Source organism: Cucurbita pepo, chromosome 11 (genome assembly GCF_057944985.1).
Source record: "Cucurbita pepo subsp. pepo isolate OVF chromosome 11, ASM5794498v1, whole genome shotgun sequence".
In the NCBI taxonomy this organism is placed as follows: Eukaryota; Viridiplantae; Streptophyta; class Magnoliopsida; order Cucurbitales; family Cucurbitaceae; genus Cucurbita; species Cucurbita pepo.
Genome location: NC_141808.1, coordinates 2,487,447 through 2,502,925, shown reverse-complemented (window position 1 = coordinate 2,502,925; position 15,479 = coordinate 2,487,447). Strand labels below are relative to the sequence as shown.

The window sequence follows — 15,479 nt, the reverse complement described above, 5'->3', positions numbered from 1 at the left end:
TCTCTTTCCCTGTCGTACTCATATACAATGCATTCTCACGTGCACTTTGTTCGCTTCTAATGCTCTGTTTCACTCCATTTCTTTTAAAAAGCTCTTACCCTTTTCAATTCTCTCCTTGATTTTGATTCTTCTTCTTCTTTCATTCAATTCTGGGTGAATTTTAACCCCAAAGTTCTCTCCTTTTCTCCATCAAATTCGTGCTCTGTTTTTATGATCCAGAAGAACAAAAAACAGAGTCATCGTTGATAATGGCGTTGGAAGCGGTGGTTTTCCCACAAGATCCATTTACTTATGTTTGCAGGGATGTCTGTTCTCACGGCGGAGGAGGAGCTTGGGCTGGCTATGATCATGGCTTCCAATTAGAACAACAAAAACCCTTTCTTGAAGTGCCTGAAACTCAAACAGAGGACACAAAATTCGCCGCGAATTGGGAGGCTTCACCGGAGGAATGTTCGATTAATCAGCCTATTCCCGGAGGAGCTCTCTACACGCCGCCGTCTACCGGAAGAAGAAAGCGACGGCGGACACGGAGCACAAAAAACAGAGAGGAAATTGAAAACCAGAGGATGACACATATCGCGGTGGAGCGCAACCGTCGGAAACAAATGAATGAGTATCTAGCGATTCTCCGATCATTAATGCCGTCGTCTTACGTTCAAAGGGTCAGTCAATTTGTTTAGAAAGGAGAGAGATTATAATGATAATGACAAAAAGTACTGCGCGAAATTACTGTTCAATGACTTCAATTTCACGACAGAACAATTTGATGTCGTGAGCCTAATTATTTGCATATCATAGCAGGGAGACCAAGCTTCCATTATTGGTGGCGCCATTAATTTCGTCAAGGAATTAGAGCAACAACTGCAGTTCATCAACACCCATAAGAACACAATCGAAAATGGCGGTTCCCCTTTTGCTGAATTCTTTTCCTTCCCTCAATACTCAACGAAGAACACGGCTCATGACTCATCCATTACTCATACCCAGTGGCCGGCCGGTGATATTGAAGTCACCATGATTGATACCCATGCCAACCTTAAAATACTGTCGCCAAAACGCCCAAGACAGCTCCTTAAAATGGTCGCTGGATTTCAAAGCTTGAGACTCACTGTTCTTCATCTCAATGTCACTGCTTCAGATCAAATGGTTCTTTATTCTCTAAGTATTAAGGTAATTATAGCTCAAAGTTTGAAACTTTTTGGATTTTAAGACATGGGTTGTTCTTAATTTCTGGATTTTGGGTGTTGTTTTTGAAGGTTGAAGAAGGGTGTCAGTTGAATACAGTGGATGAAATTGCTGCAGCTGTGAATCAAATTCTGCTGTTTATTCAAGAGGAAGCTGCTTTAAATTGACACTTTTTTGGAAAGAAAGTAAACAATTTAATCTGTTTTTTCTTTCTTTCTTTAATGTAATTTCTTTGTTCAGTTTCTTATGGTATCCCCACAATTTTCCACGTAAGAGAAGTGCTAAAACTCGTCAATTAATCTCGTTTAAACTCGTTAAAACATCGTATGTTCAATCAAAAAGTTCGAACCTTTATATCGCTACAAAATTTATCAAAAGTCCAAGAGAACAATGATCGTAGATCTATTTTTTTTTTTTTTAGAAACCTCTCACTAACACTGATAGACGCGTTTTAAAATTGTGATCAAATGGTTCTTTATTCTCTAAGCATTAACGTAATTATAGCTTAAAGTTTGCAACTTTTTGGATTTTAAGAGATGGGTCGTTCTTAATTTCTGGGTTTTGGGTGTTCTTGTTTAAGATTGAAGAAGGGTGTCATATTTGCTAGTAGTGAGCTTCGGATGTTATGAACCGATTTACGAACCATTGAAATTTCATATAAGGAGATTTCTACCAACCATATCTATACAAAACAAGAAGTATTCCAAACACCAACGAGCAATTATTAAGCTATTTTCTTTGATTTTGAAATGATAAAATGATGAAAATCTATTTATTTCGAGATTTGATGTTTACAAATTAGGTCACAAGTTTGAACAATAATAGACACACCAACCCTAATCATAAAAACACAATCTTTTTTCTTCAAAGATTTCATTTCACAACGAACCACCGAACGAACACTCTAGAACAACATTCGAAGAACATGGCATCGTGGAGATATTAACATAATTTAGGGTTTGAATGAATTAAGGAAGTGATTATGCATTTTTAGGGTTAGCAATGAGTTGCAGAGATCCCAGGTAGGTTTTGGTAAAAGTTAATTTAAAGTGATGAGATGAAATGATGAGAAGATGAAGAGACAGAAAATAATGATTATGGGTTTGAAGAATTTAAAAGATAGGGAGGAAGAGAGATGAGGGCCCCATGGCTTATAATATGGATACCATACCTAACAGTACAAATATTCCTTTCACCACATCATTTTGTTCTCACAATCTAACAAATTTATATCCAATTATCTCCTACCAACTCACAAAACTTTAAATCATTTTGTCTTTCCTTGTGTTTCGATTATTCTTACTCTACGGTAAAATTAGACCTAACGAAATAGGTCAAAGGCTCGAGAAAGGCCGACGAAGAGAAGTTCAAAATGGAAGTGGTCTTGAACTCGAATAAGTCTAACCGTTGGGCCAGTTGGCTATATTGTCAGTTGTCTTCGTGCTACGATGGTTGGAGTTTGATTAAATCTTTGGTTGATTTGGTGTGATTTTGTGAGATCCCATGTTTGGGAAATTTGGAAATCTCTCTCTAGTAGAAGCGTTTTAAAATCGTGAGATTGATAGGGATATGTAACGGGTCAAAACGGATAATATCTACTAGCGTTGGGCTTGGATTGTTACAGACGGTATTAGAGTCAAACACTGCGTGGTGTGTCAATGATGACGTTGGACCCCCAAGGGGGTGGACTATGAGATCTTACATCAGTTGTGGAAGGAAAAGAAACATTTGTTATAAGAGTGTGGAAACCTCTCCTTATTAAATGCGTTTTAAAACTGTGAGATTGATGACGATACGTAACGAGCTAAAGTTGACAATATCTATTAGTAGTGGGCTTCGGCTATTACAAATGGTATTAAAGCCGGACACAGGGTTGTGTGCCAATGAGGACATTGGATCTCCAAGGGGAGTGGATTATAAGATCCCACGTCAGCTGGAGAGGAAAATGAAATATTCCTTATAAGTGTGTGGGAAACTCTGTTTAGTAGACACGTTTTAAAATTATGAGGCTAATGGCCACACGTAACCGACCAAAACAAACAACATCTGCTAGCTGTAGGTTTGAATATAGAAAACATTTTAATGCAAATTAATTCCAAAATTAACTGCATATTCTATTGGGCTGGGCCTATTGCGGCCCATAATCATGAGCGAAGTCCATAAATGATAGAATTTGGGCCGTTTAGTGTATTTGGGCCAAGAGTGAAGTCCATTTATTTCAAACCTTATTAATCAAAAGTATTTAAATTAATCATTAATTAATTATGATTAAGATAATGATGAAAAAAGCTTAATATAATAATACCCACTGAGAAAATGAAGAACACGAAAGCATCAAAACAGAGGTTCGAACCCATAACCCCAAAACCCATTCAATGAATAACAGAACCTGTTCTTTTCAATTCATACACAAAACCTGGGCTCACCCTGTTCGATACTCTGAATCGAGCCAATCTGGTTCAGATCATGTTGCAGAAGAACAGTTCATCATTGTTTCATTTACTTCCATTTTAGAATCATCGGATTCAAAAACCCCTTCTTTTGGAACAATCTCCCCAATCGGAGGAACCCCAATGTCTCTCTGTTCATCAACTGCATCTCCTCTGTTTTCAACGCCGCCGCCGCCGCCGGAGACAGCACTCTGTTCTTCCCCCTCCAAATTCTCCATCTGGGTCTCCTCAATTACGACCAAATTAGCTTCGTTTTGATTCAAGTGACTTGAATTTGGCGGTCTCGCGGTGTTGGAGGTCGGAAAATCAGTAAGAATATGGGCTCGACAGAGTGGGCAAGTGGTATGAGTCCTTAGCCAAGTATCAACACACCCAATATGAAACGCGTGGCTACATTTCGGCAACAGCCGGAGCATTTCGTCTTCTTGAAATTCATTCAAACAAACAGAGCAAACTGTTCCTTCGATCAAGCCCTCACCTTTTTTGTATTTGCAAACCGTGATTGAGTTGATGATCGATTGCTGTAGCCCGACGGTGGTTATGAACCAAATGGGATGATCGACTTGATTCTCGTTTAGAAACTCTCCATCTTCGCCGTCCAATTGCGACGTCTCCGCCCCTTGGTTGCCGGAGCCGCTACGCCAAGCTTGGCATTTTACGATAATGATGTAGAAACTAAAAGTGAAGAAGAACCCAACAAACAGAGCAAGTATGACGATGACTATAGTTGGAAGCTGTTTTTGGTGGTCGTCAAACGGCGGCGGCGGCGGCGGCGGCGGCGGCGAGAAGTAGAAATCTGGGAGATCTAAGCAGTCGAGAGGGCAGTCGTAAGGGCAGGCAGAACAATTGAAGCTTTGTTGGTGAGTTCCGGTAGCGACGGGGAAAAGCTTTCTGGTTATTCCGACCGCCATGGCAGGGGAGCTGCGAAGAAGCTTAGAATGTTGAGAGAGAAACAGAGGAATGGAAGGAAAAATGAAGATCTCTGAATTTCTTTGGTTTGAAGAAATGAAATAAACAAAGTAATTAAACCACGACTAAGCTCCTCCACCTTAACAATTAGGTTAAATTTCAATCTCAATTTTATTACTATAATAAGAAACGACTAAAAAGCAACCTGTTTTGGACAAGCATGACTGTGACATTCTCACTGTCTACGGACTCAGACAAACAAGCATGACCGTGACATCCTCACTGTCTACCGACTCAGACAAACAAGATTGGGACATCTGTCATGCAGCCATAGGCAACATACTTTGGACAAGCATGTTCGTGACATCAAAATTCGACATTCAAAACTTGTTTTTATCTCAATTCAAACCTATATTTCGAGATTCCTCATCGGTTGGAGAGAGAAACAAGTATCAGCAAGTACGCTAGGTGTCGAATGGAGTGGATTGTGAGATCCCATCTAAGTTGTAGAGGGAGAGAGGAATGAGTGACAACGAAGACACTAGCCCAGAATGGTGTGGATTGTGAGATCCCATCTCGGTTGTAGAGGGAGAGAGGAATGAGTGACAGCAAAGACACTGGCTCGGAATGGGAATGGTGTGGATTGTGAAATCCTACATTGGTTGGAGACAGAAAAAAATATTGTAAAAACCTCTCCTCAACAAATGTATTTTAAAATCTCGAGCCCGAAAGAAAACCCAAATAAGACAATATTTATCAGCGGTGGACTTGAGTGGCGAACATTCTTTATAAGGGTCTGAAAATCTCTCACTAGCATACGCGTTTGAGAAAGCCCGAAATCAAAAGTCCAAAAAGGTGAGCTTGGACGGTTACATATATTTTCAATAAAATTTTAAATCAATCATCATCTACGTATGATATTCTTCTTACTAAGCCAACATAAGACTTTGATCAATTTTCAAACATTTAAATTAAACTTGATAGTGATCGAGACCGAGGAATTTGTCGTATAAATTAATTTACGTTACTACCAACAACCCTTTAGCTCGTAACGCTTAAGCCAGACAATTCTCTCCCCTACCCATCAAAAAAACCAATTTTAATTAATGTCATGACGTGAGCAAACAAGTTGTGTTGTTTGTACTAATTATCTAAGATTATTTTTATTCATTATTTAAAAGAAAAAAAAATTAAATATGTCTATCGAGTTAAAAGCAATATTTGGTAGTATGTCTTGATCAAGATTGCTACAAAGTCTAAAGTGGGTGAAATTAAACGTATTTATGACATTAATATTCAAATAGTCCCGATTTAAGACGATTAATATCTTATCTACTCAGCTAAATCTATCCATGATATATATATATATATATATATATATATATATATATATATATCTTGGCTCGGGCAAGAAAAGGAAAAGGTAAGAGTACTTACTCTTATTCCGACGATAGAAAAGTTTGAGCTGAAAGATTGAATCACACCGGGTAAGAAAGGCGGGCTTAGCAGGGTTCTCCAAACGTATACTTATTAGGTTTCTCCAAACATATAAACAAAAAGAGGAAACAACCGGTCCTAAAGAGGATACCGATACGCATACATTCTCGCATGGAACAACCTAGCTGAAACGGATCAAGGGTCCTAACTGAGTCCGACTGACCTTCTTTGGCTGGCCTCCGCCCCTTGTAACGAGGTCAACCCGTACGTACTCCTTTCATTTAGCGAGATAGCTTACCAGCTCTTTCGGCTCTGAGCCGGATGTAAAGTTGTTTTTTTTTTTCCAACTTGTGGGCCCATAAGTTGGTCTTACCTAATTTTGCTCATCTTTAGGTTCTCTTTCCCCGTTTTTTGAGATTAACGTGTATAAAACTTTTTATTTAAAATAATAAATAACTTTTTTTCTTTTTGTTGATGAATAATAAATTTTACGTCCGAAGTCGTTTCAATCGAATATCTAATATGTAATGCTAATTTACAACTTAGTAGACGGTTATACAAAGTAAAGCTATATTTAATAAATGACATGTAAAGTAAATTGTCATCCAATCTACAGTAAAAAAAAAGCTAGTAAGCTATATATATGGTAGAGAATTATATATAGTAGATTGTTATTTCTGGTCCAGCTATATATAGCAAGCTAAATTATATATATATATATATCTCCAGAGCGTGAAAATGTACTTTTCTATAGTCTGTATGTTATTTTTTTTACTGTACATACCTGAAGTCATCAATACAAACTTTTAGCCAATATTCTCTGTTCTTTGTGTTCATTTAGATCGAGTGTGTGCGTTATTGAGCGGTCCTAATATTATATTTATCTTATTTTTCGGGCTGTCCGCTCTCTGAAATATGGTTCCTTAAAGACTAGTTTGGGCCCAAATATGTGGGCTCGGCCCACCAAAAAATGGAGATTTTAGAATATTTTCCATATTTAAAAAAATACAAAAATTAAATGCAAATAAAATTAAATATTTCTGACTATTTTGTTACTCAATATTTTATTATTTAATTAATATAAGACTTAAAATTCTTAAAAAGTTTTTTTTTTAATTTATAATTTATGAGTTTTTAAAAGATGGATTTATTTTGTGTAGCAATTAGTGTTGTTTTTAAATAAAATTTATTTCTACTGAGATTATTAAATTTTTAATAAATGTTTTTTTTTTTTTTTGTTTTGTTAAAAATTTAAGGTAATTAAGATCCCAGTTGGTTGGAGGAGGAAACAATACACTCTCGTAAACCTTTACTGGTAGACGTGTTTTCTGTTGCTATCTTAGAATTTATTTAAATTTAGTGTTTAATTGATAAAATGAACTTAAATTTAAGAGCGTATATTGACCCAGTAGAGTTTAATAACTACATATAAGTTACAAATGTTTTAAATAGTCTTAATCTTTTTTAAAAGTAAGGTACAATTAAATTGGATTGTAACTTATTTTCAAGTTGGTTGAACTGACCGGACCAAAAAATGTCAACCCACACAAAAAAAACATTCCAAAATTCAACCGAACCCAAATTTGATGGTTTATTGGTTTAGGTTCGGGTCGAAATTCTAAAATTTTGGGGATTATTTTTTTTTTACTATATAAGCCCACACATGTACCAAGGAAACAATTATGGATCGAAAATTATGTACCGACATCAATTTTGATGCAACTTGACAAATAGCTAAACCTAGGATAAAAATAAAAATGGCTCATTTTAAATAATTTGTACACAATTATAACACCTTATATTATAATAATAATAATAATAAGAATGCAAATTTTGAACTAAATCAATTAGGATCATAAATTATTTTGAACATGAAAAATTGGACAATATTTATTAGCGATAGACTGAGGCAATGAGTTTCGAGGTTGGATTCAAGTTGTGAACCAAACAAGGAATTAAGTTTTTTATACAACTTCATGCAACCCCGACTCGGTAGGCCAAACGCCCCCAAACCACAACTAATTTCAAAATGACGTAGAATTCAAAGCATATAATATACGATTTAAACCCATTTTTTCTTTAGAAATAATGTGAAGCAATAAATATAAGAATCAATAAACGAGTTAGGTAGGGTGACTTGAAAGGCTCATATATTTGAATTCTCTACGCCATAAGCATTCATAATTCACCGTCCCATTCCTTCACAAATGTCGATCGTTTCAGTTTCTTCCGGTTCAGCCAGCCTCCGTTCCACCGGCGAGTCCCGCCGCCATGGATCAAACCTTAATCTCAGCCATCTCCTTCACAAAGTCAAGAGCTTGCCGTTCCCACGCACAATTCCCAAAAACAGAGCCACCCATATCACGACTTACAGAGACATGGCGGTTTACGGCGTCGGTGGCGGCCTTGGATCTCCCCTTCCGCCGCCGCCTCCTCCTCCCCCATTGACTCCTTGGTATTTAAATTATGTTTTGAATTAATTTTTTTTTTTTGTCGTATTTTCCAGGTGGAAAATTAGAAACAGAGTGTTGTTTTTGGCAGGCCATTGTGGGTAGCAGGGGCGGTGCTGTCAGCAATTCTATCCATTTGGAAGACGACCAAATATTGGGCGCCTTTTCTTATGTTGAAGCGTGAGGAATATAATGATGAATTTGAACACTTTGTTTTTTGGGTATGCGTAATTTGTGTTGAATTTGTGTAGAGAGAGTGGAGAAGGTGGTGCATGTGGCGGAGGACGTGGTAGATATGGTGGAGACGGCGGCGGAGGAAGTGGATAAGGTGGCGGAAGAGATTGCTGATCATCTCCCCAAAGACAGCATACTCCAAAAAACGGCAGTTTTAGTGGAAAATGCAGCTGAAACCGTTGCTAAGGACGCCAATTTGGCGGCGGAAATTATCGGCAAGGTTAGTCCTTTTCTCCAAACTTACCACTCCACTCCATCCCTTCACTTTTTCTTAGCTCACAACCTTATTTTATTGATATTTTTATAAAAATTTTGTATTTTTATAAAATCTATTTGAAATATAGACTAAATTTTAAAATATATATAGAGAGAGATAGATAGGGTTGTTTCAGCTCGTGGGGCCATTCCATCAAATTTTTTAGAAGGTCATATTTGATGGTCGGCGTGACGATAGGCTTCGCTTCTACGACTGCCTCCCCCAGCCGTTGCAAACACTGAGTGAGAACGGTAAGGGCGCACAAACAATGTCATTGTGCGGGGATGCGATTTGTCAAGCTAGGGTAGACAAAGCCATCTGGCGCCCCACTAGATTAGGAATGCGAAAGCCTTTCCCCTTGGAGACTCGAGAAAGAAAGAGCTATATATATTAAATTTTTAGTTATTTCATAAATATTCCTAAACTTTTAACCGAGTTTTGAAAATACCTTTGATTTAAAAAAAAAAATCATTAATAATATCTTTAAACTTTTAACCCGGTCTTTTTTTTAACATTTTGAAATTTGGGTATTTTTTAAACAAAATATTAAAATTTATATTTGTTTAAGTATATTTTAATTTTTTTTAAAAAAAATTAATCAAAAATTTTAAAATATCGAAAAAAAATAAAGCTTAAGATTCAAAAATATTTTTATTAATTTAATCTATGGAACTAGAAAATTAAAACTTATAATTCTTTTTCAAAATTCAAATTAATTTCTAACTTAAACTTTTATAATTTAATTTTCTAACTTTTAAAATGTCAAAGACGTTTTCGTCACATAAATAAATAATTACAAATTACAATTTATGGTGGGATATATATATATATATATGCCTATTATTAATTGCGTGTATTAATTTAATTCCTTTTCCATCTCATTAAAACACTCTACTTATTATTAACAAAAAATTTAAATTATTTTACTTATAATTTATTTTATTTTTAAAAAAAGTTTTTCAAGACAACTAAAAAATCATTTTTATTTTTCAATTTAACAATAAATTAAAATGTTTTCTTAGAAAATAAAAAAAAAAAAAAACATCGTAAAAAACTCATACCATTTTCAAAAACAATAATTTAAATGAAATAATAAATGGATAGAGGCATGATATTTAAATATATTATTATCCACGTGTTTTTTTTATAGAACCCTCGGCCCCTACCTAACCAAAAAGACGTAATTGACCCTACTCCATTGAGAAATCTAATTTGACAATCCTGTCCTTTTCAGTCTAAAATTGATTACGTGTTAACTAACTATCTATTATAATTATTAATTTTCCTTATAATTCAATCAATTATTATTATTATTAATTTGATTTTTTCTAAATATAAATTACCTCAGGTGGAGAAATTTGACGACGGGTTGAACTCATTAATTAAGAAGAAAGGAGGAAGTAAAGAAGGCGACGCAAAACCCAAACCCTAGACCAACCTCTTCAATCAAATATTCAAATATTATATTTATAATAATATTCTTATTATTATTTTAAATATAAATCCAATTATGGAATAATCCAAATAAATGTAATGCTTATATTAATAAATGGATCTTTAATTAATTTTTTATTTTATTTTATTAATTTAGTATTATTAAAGTATATAAACAATATCGTTAGGGTCGAAAAATGCAAACACATGACTTATCATTTGATATCATCACAACATAATCTTAGACAACTTGGTTCACAAATGTGAACATGGACCCACTTGACTCGTCGAGCTAGCACTCGCTAACAATAGGTTCAGTAGGGTGGTTGGGGGCAGTAGAGAAGCTCTAATAAACCCACTTTGGTTAATTAAGTTGGTGCGTTAGGAATTTGGGGGCGGTGACCCAACTACTTGATTACTAGTACACCTACTTCTCCCTTTTTGAGCTGACTCCCATCATCTCCTCCACCAATTCGGCGAACCCTTCTTATTTGTTTTGGTTCCATCAATGGAATCTACATGATTCATGAACCTAACCCACTCCCACCTTCTATTCTATAAATGCTTAACCCCATCCCTCCCCCTCCATCATCAACTCCAATGGCTTACTCCTTCAAAACTGCACTTTTTGCCTTAGCCACCATTGCCATTTCCATGGCTATCCCAACCTTTGCCACTGTCCACACTGTTGGCGACACCGCGGGTTGGTCCACTGGCGTCGACTACACCTCTTGGTCTTCCGGGAAAACCTTCGCCGTAGGCGACACATTGGGTCCGTTCAAAATCATGTCTTATATTCGAGAGTGTTTGTCAATTACATCCAACTTGTTATTTTTATTTTTTTTTAAATGACCCATTGTTTCTGACGTGGCAGTGTTCAATTATGGGGGTGGGCACACGGTGGACGAAGTGAGTGCTAGCGAGTACACCTCTTGTACGGCGGCCAATTCCATTAGTAGCGACAGCTCTGGCGCCACGTCCATCACTCTCAAGAAGCCTGGCACTCATTACTTCATTTGTGGTGCATTTGGTCACTGTGGCAACGGGATGAAGCTAGCTGTCACAGCTGCCGAAGCTGGAGGTCCCCCCTCGACAGCCTCAGCTCCCATTGGTGATGGACTTCCACCGTCCGAAGCGCCAAGTTCTGTTGGAGCTGCTGCTCCCGTAACGCCATTGGTTGGTGCTACTCCCAAAGATGCGGACTCCTCATTGGTGAACTCTCCCACGTCTAAGGTTCCTGTGGAGGCATCTTCCGCTTGTGGCGCCTCTGCGTTTGCAGCCGTGGTTTGCACTTGGGGCGCCGCCACCCTGGGCTTGTTGGCTGCGCTTTAGGATGCTCACTATGTAGTGTCTTTTGTGAAAATTCATCTTTTGCTTGGGTTGTTTTTTTTTCTTTGTCGTGTATTTGTTTCCCTAAATTAATTATTAATGTGAAAATTTTTAATTTAATTCCAATTATTTGGATCAAATTTCTTGAAAGTTTCATTTAAATTAAAAAAAAAAAAAAAAACTCAAAAATACCTTTAGACTTTAAAATAAAAATTATATTAATTTTACATCTAAACTTTGAAAAATGTTAAAAAAAAAAAAAAAAAAAAAAAAAAACTCTAAAATTACCCTTTTTTTTTTATAATTAAAAAAAAAAAACTTTTAAAAGTTCTTATGCTACGGTTAATTATATTTAAGAATATTAATGATTAAAGTATTAATAGTTTTAATAAATAAAATGTCATAATTTAGTACAACTTATTTCTAATTTGAATTAGTTATTGAATATATGATATATCAGTTAAATTTGAATAGTAGTATATTTTATTTTATTTTCTAGATTTAGTTAGTTTATATTTTTCTGTTGGTATTATTTAATATCTTGTATCTTTATTTAAATGTTGTGAATATTATCGCTCAATATTTTTAAATTTGTATTCTTTTATTAAGTAATAATATTTTTCATATCTAGATATTGTGTCATAAAAAAAAAAAAAACTAATTGTATTTATTAAACATTTTTGAAATTTTAAGGTAAATTTATGAATATTTTAATATTAAATAATGTCCGGTTTGGGCTCCACGGCGGGTGAGTCGAGGTGGAGTTGGTTGAATTTCCAAAAGAAGAGTGGCAGTGGTCCCCACCCGAAACTGTCTCCTCGAATCACAGCTGTTCAAACTGCCAACTTGTGTACACACAACCAGTCAAAACACCAATTTTCAACCAACAAAATTAAAATTTTAAATATATATTATTTAATTAATTTAATTTAATTTTTTAATGAGAAAAATCAAGGAAGTTGCCGATGAAGGATCCGGGAAGTGCACCCACTTTCTACTTTTCCTTTTAATCCTTTCCCAACACCAAAAACCTTCCCAAATTTAAAATGATACAACAACCACCACCACCACCACCACAACAATGCCTAAGAATTTGAGCAAACTAAAGGGTCATACGGCGGCGGCAAAGGGAAGAAACCCCAACCACGGCAGCGGCAGCAGCAATAGTAGTCGATGTCGGAAGCACCCAAAACACAAGCAATCACCAGGCGTGTGCTCACTTTGTCTAAGAGAAAAGCTGAGTAATTTAACAATTACAAAACCAATAATGGCGGCGGAGACGGCGGCATCCGTTTCATCTTCTTCATTATCATCTCTATCCTCTTATTACTCTTCTTCCTTCCCTTCTTCCTCCGCCTCCCCATACTTCCCCAGAACCAAATCCTCCATTTCTTCCTTGTTCAAAAGAAGATCAACGCCCACTCAAGCAACAAATCCTGGGTTTTGGTCCAAATTGATGATGAATCGAAGACCAAAACAATTAGTATCTACTTTATCACACAGATCCAACCAATTTCCAAACCCCAGATGAAGATTGTTTCTTTTCATCATTTTCATCATTTTTATCATCTTTTCCATCCAAGAACTTACACCCAAAAACCTGTCCAATCTTTTTGGTGGTTGTTTTTTTGTTCTTGGATTGATCCAACAAATTCATCAATATTTTGTATAATTTGATCTAGGTAACTTACATAGTTGTATGATTTATGGATTTTGTTAATGGAATTTATGTTGTTTGTATTACCACCAAACTTTGGGCGTAACATTTATCCCATTTTAATAATTGAGTGAGCTTCATTATTTAATTATTGTCCGAGATTATGCATATCTTATATTTTATTCTAATATTAATTTTTTAATTTTTTTTTTTTTTTATAATTTTGTTCCACGTAACTTATATTTGAAGTCGATTTTATCGAGTTTGGTATGAGATTTAGAAATGGAAAAATTGAGAGAAAAAATTGTAAATGATTTAAAGTCTAACATTGCATGTTCTTGGAGACTTCATGCTCCACTTCTTCTATATATTTCCATAATTCCAATTTTACCCTTCCCCCAAACACATGTAAATTTACTTAAATACCCCTTGATTGCAATAATGTCATATTAATATTTTAATCAAAAAATCATTTTTTTTAATGTTAACTATATAATTATATAAAGTGTAAAAAAGGGTACAACAGTCCAAGTTGATAGTATCTATTAGCGGTGAGTTTTAGAAATGACATCATAGCTATAGATCAGATGGTGTGCCTTTTTTATAAGGGTGTGAAAATCATTTACTAACAAACGCGTTTTGAAACTGTGAAGCTGAGGATGATACATAACGGGCCGAAACGGACAATATCTACTAGTTGTGAGCTTGGACTGTTATAAATGGTATTAAAATAAGATACTAAACCGTACGACAATCAGAACGTTGGACCTCTAAGAACGGTTCGAACAGGGAAAAAGCAAGATATTGTTAATATTTATTAATGATTCATTGAGTGTGTATAGTACAGAACAGTTTGGCGTAGGAATTTATTATTGTTAAAAATAAAATAAAATAAATAAAGGAAAACAATATTGTTTGGTACTTTAGCTGGACTGTCGCTGTCCTTTCCGTGGAATTTTTTCACAGTCAACAGAACACCCTCCCTGCGCATGACAGCCTTGCTCCAGCCAGCTCTACCCTTCGCCCCTCACACCCTTCCTCTTACAAGATGACGTGCTTCGTTACCAACCATTGATAATTTCGACGATACGAAATTCGAATTGTTTATCTGATGGTCTCAACATTTTATTGCAACATGGTTACGTTATCTATTCATCGTTTCTTAAAAGTAAAAACCATTTCCATTATGAGATCTCACATTGGTTGGAGATAAAAACGAAACAGTGACGATGATACATAACAAGACCAAAGTGGATAATATCTACTAACGGTGGGTATGAGCTATAGATACTGTGCAGTATGCCAGCAAAGACGCTGCCCTCCAAAGGGGATTGTAAGATCTCACGTCGGTTGAAGAGGGAAATGAAACATTTCTTATAATAACGTGAAAACCTCTTCCTAATGAACGCATTCCAAAACCATGAGACTAATGATGATACGTTACGAGTTAAAACAAACAATATCTACTAACAGTGAACTTGAATTGTTACATTCATAGTCCAACGTGAGTTATTCCAACATGTTTGAGTCACCGAGAAAAGATGTTTAAGTATTTTTAATTATCCTATTCTCATGATCGCTCTTATTAACGCGTGGTCTCAATTCGTTTCCTTGATTTGAGGGTCCAATCCAACACTAACTGTACCCTCCACAGCCCAAGATTGGCCATTTGGGCCCATGGAGCTTCCATGTTCAAATATCACCCAATATTTAAAAAATTTAATCACCATATTTTATCCTCATTCACATGCATCTTAAAAAAATTTTACTGAGGTCACTCGACATAAAATTACTTTAAGCAAAACACGCGTAATCAGAATGATAATTGACTTAATGGTTGTTGGATGATGGAAGTCCCACACCGGCTAATTTAGGGAATGATCATGGGTTTATAAGTGATGAATACTAACTCCATTGGAATGAGACATTTTGGGGAAGCCCAAAGCAAAGCCACGAGAGCTTATGCTCAAAGTGGACAATATCATACCATTGTGGAAAGTCGTGTTCGTCTAACAATGATTACCAAAAGAAAAGAACGTGGCCTACAAAGTTATTCATTGGAATTTGTGATGTTGGAAGTGATATGATGCATTAACCAATTAATTATACGATAAATATCACTAATCAGATTGGACTCT

General features: G+C 35.7%; 4 protein-coding genes across 4 annotated transcripts; 3 read left to right on the top strand and 1 right to left on the bottom strand.

Moving 5' to 3' along the window:
* LOC111805962 (transcription factor bHLH96) lies at window positions 1–1,424 on the top strand. Its single transcript, XM_087128705.1, has 3 exons — window positions 1–662; window positions 802–1,170; window positions 1,257–1,424. Exons 1-3 carry the CDS (start codon window positions 249–251, stop codon window positions 1,350–1,352), a joined length of 879 nt encoding a protein of 292 aa, XP_086984831.1. The 5' UTR covers window positions 1–248; the 3' UTR covers window positions 1,353–1,424.
* A 2,038-nt stretch (window positions 1,425–3,462) lies between these two features.
* On the bottom strand, window positions 3,463–4,650 carry LOC111805750 (RING-H2 finger protein ATL54). The gene has a single exon (XM_023690969.2). It carries the CDS (start codon window positions 4,544–4,546, stop codon window positions 3,650–3,652), a length of 897 nt encoding a protein of 298 aa, XP_023546737.2. The 5' UTR covers window positions 4,547–4,650; the 3' UTR covers window positions 3,463–3,649.
* Window positions 4,651–8,155: 3,505 nt separating this feature from the next.
* On the top strand, window positions 8,156–10,498 carry LOC111805911 (uncharacterized). The gene is made up of 4 exons (XM_023691201.2): window positions 8,156–8,436; window positions 8,523–8,611; window positions 8,683–8,885; window positions 10,270–10,498. Exons 1-4 carry the CDS (start codon window positions 8,189–8,191, stop codon window positions 10,351–10,353), a joined length of 624 nt encoding a protein of 207 aa, XP_023546969.2. The 5' UTR covers window positions 8,156–8,188; the 3' UTR covers window positions 10,354–10,498.
* A 314-nt stretch (window positions 10,499–10,812) lies between these two features.
* On the top strand, window positions 10,813–11,810 carry LOC111805957 (blue copper protein). The gene is made up of 2 exons (XM_023691267.2): window positions 10,813–11,127; window positions 11,230–11,810. Exons 1-2 carry the CDS (start codon window positions 10,917–10,919, stop codon window positions 11,685–11,687), a joined length of 669 nt encoding a protein of 222 aa, XP_023547035.1. The 5' UTR covers window positions 10,813–10,916; the 3' UTR covers window positions 11,688–11,810.
* Window positions 11,811–15,479: the final 3,669 nt, after the last annotated feature.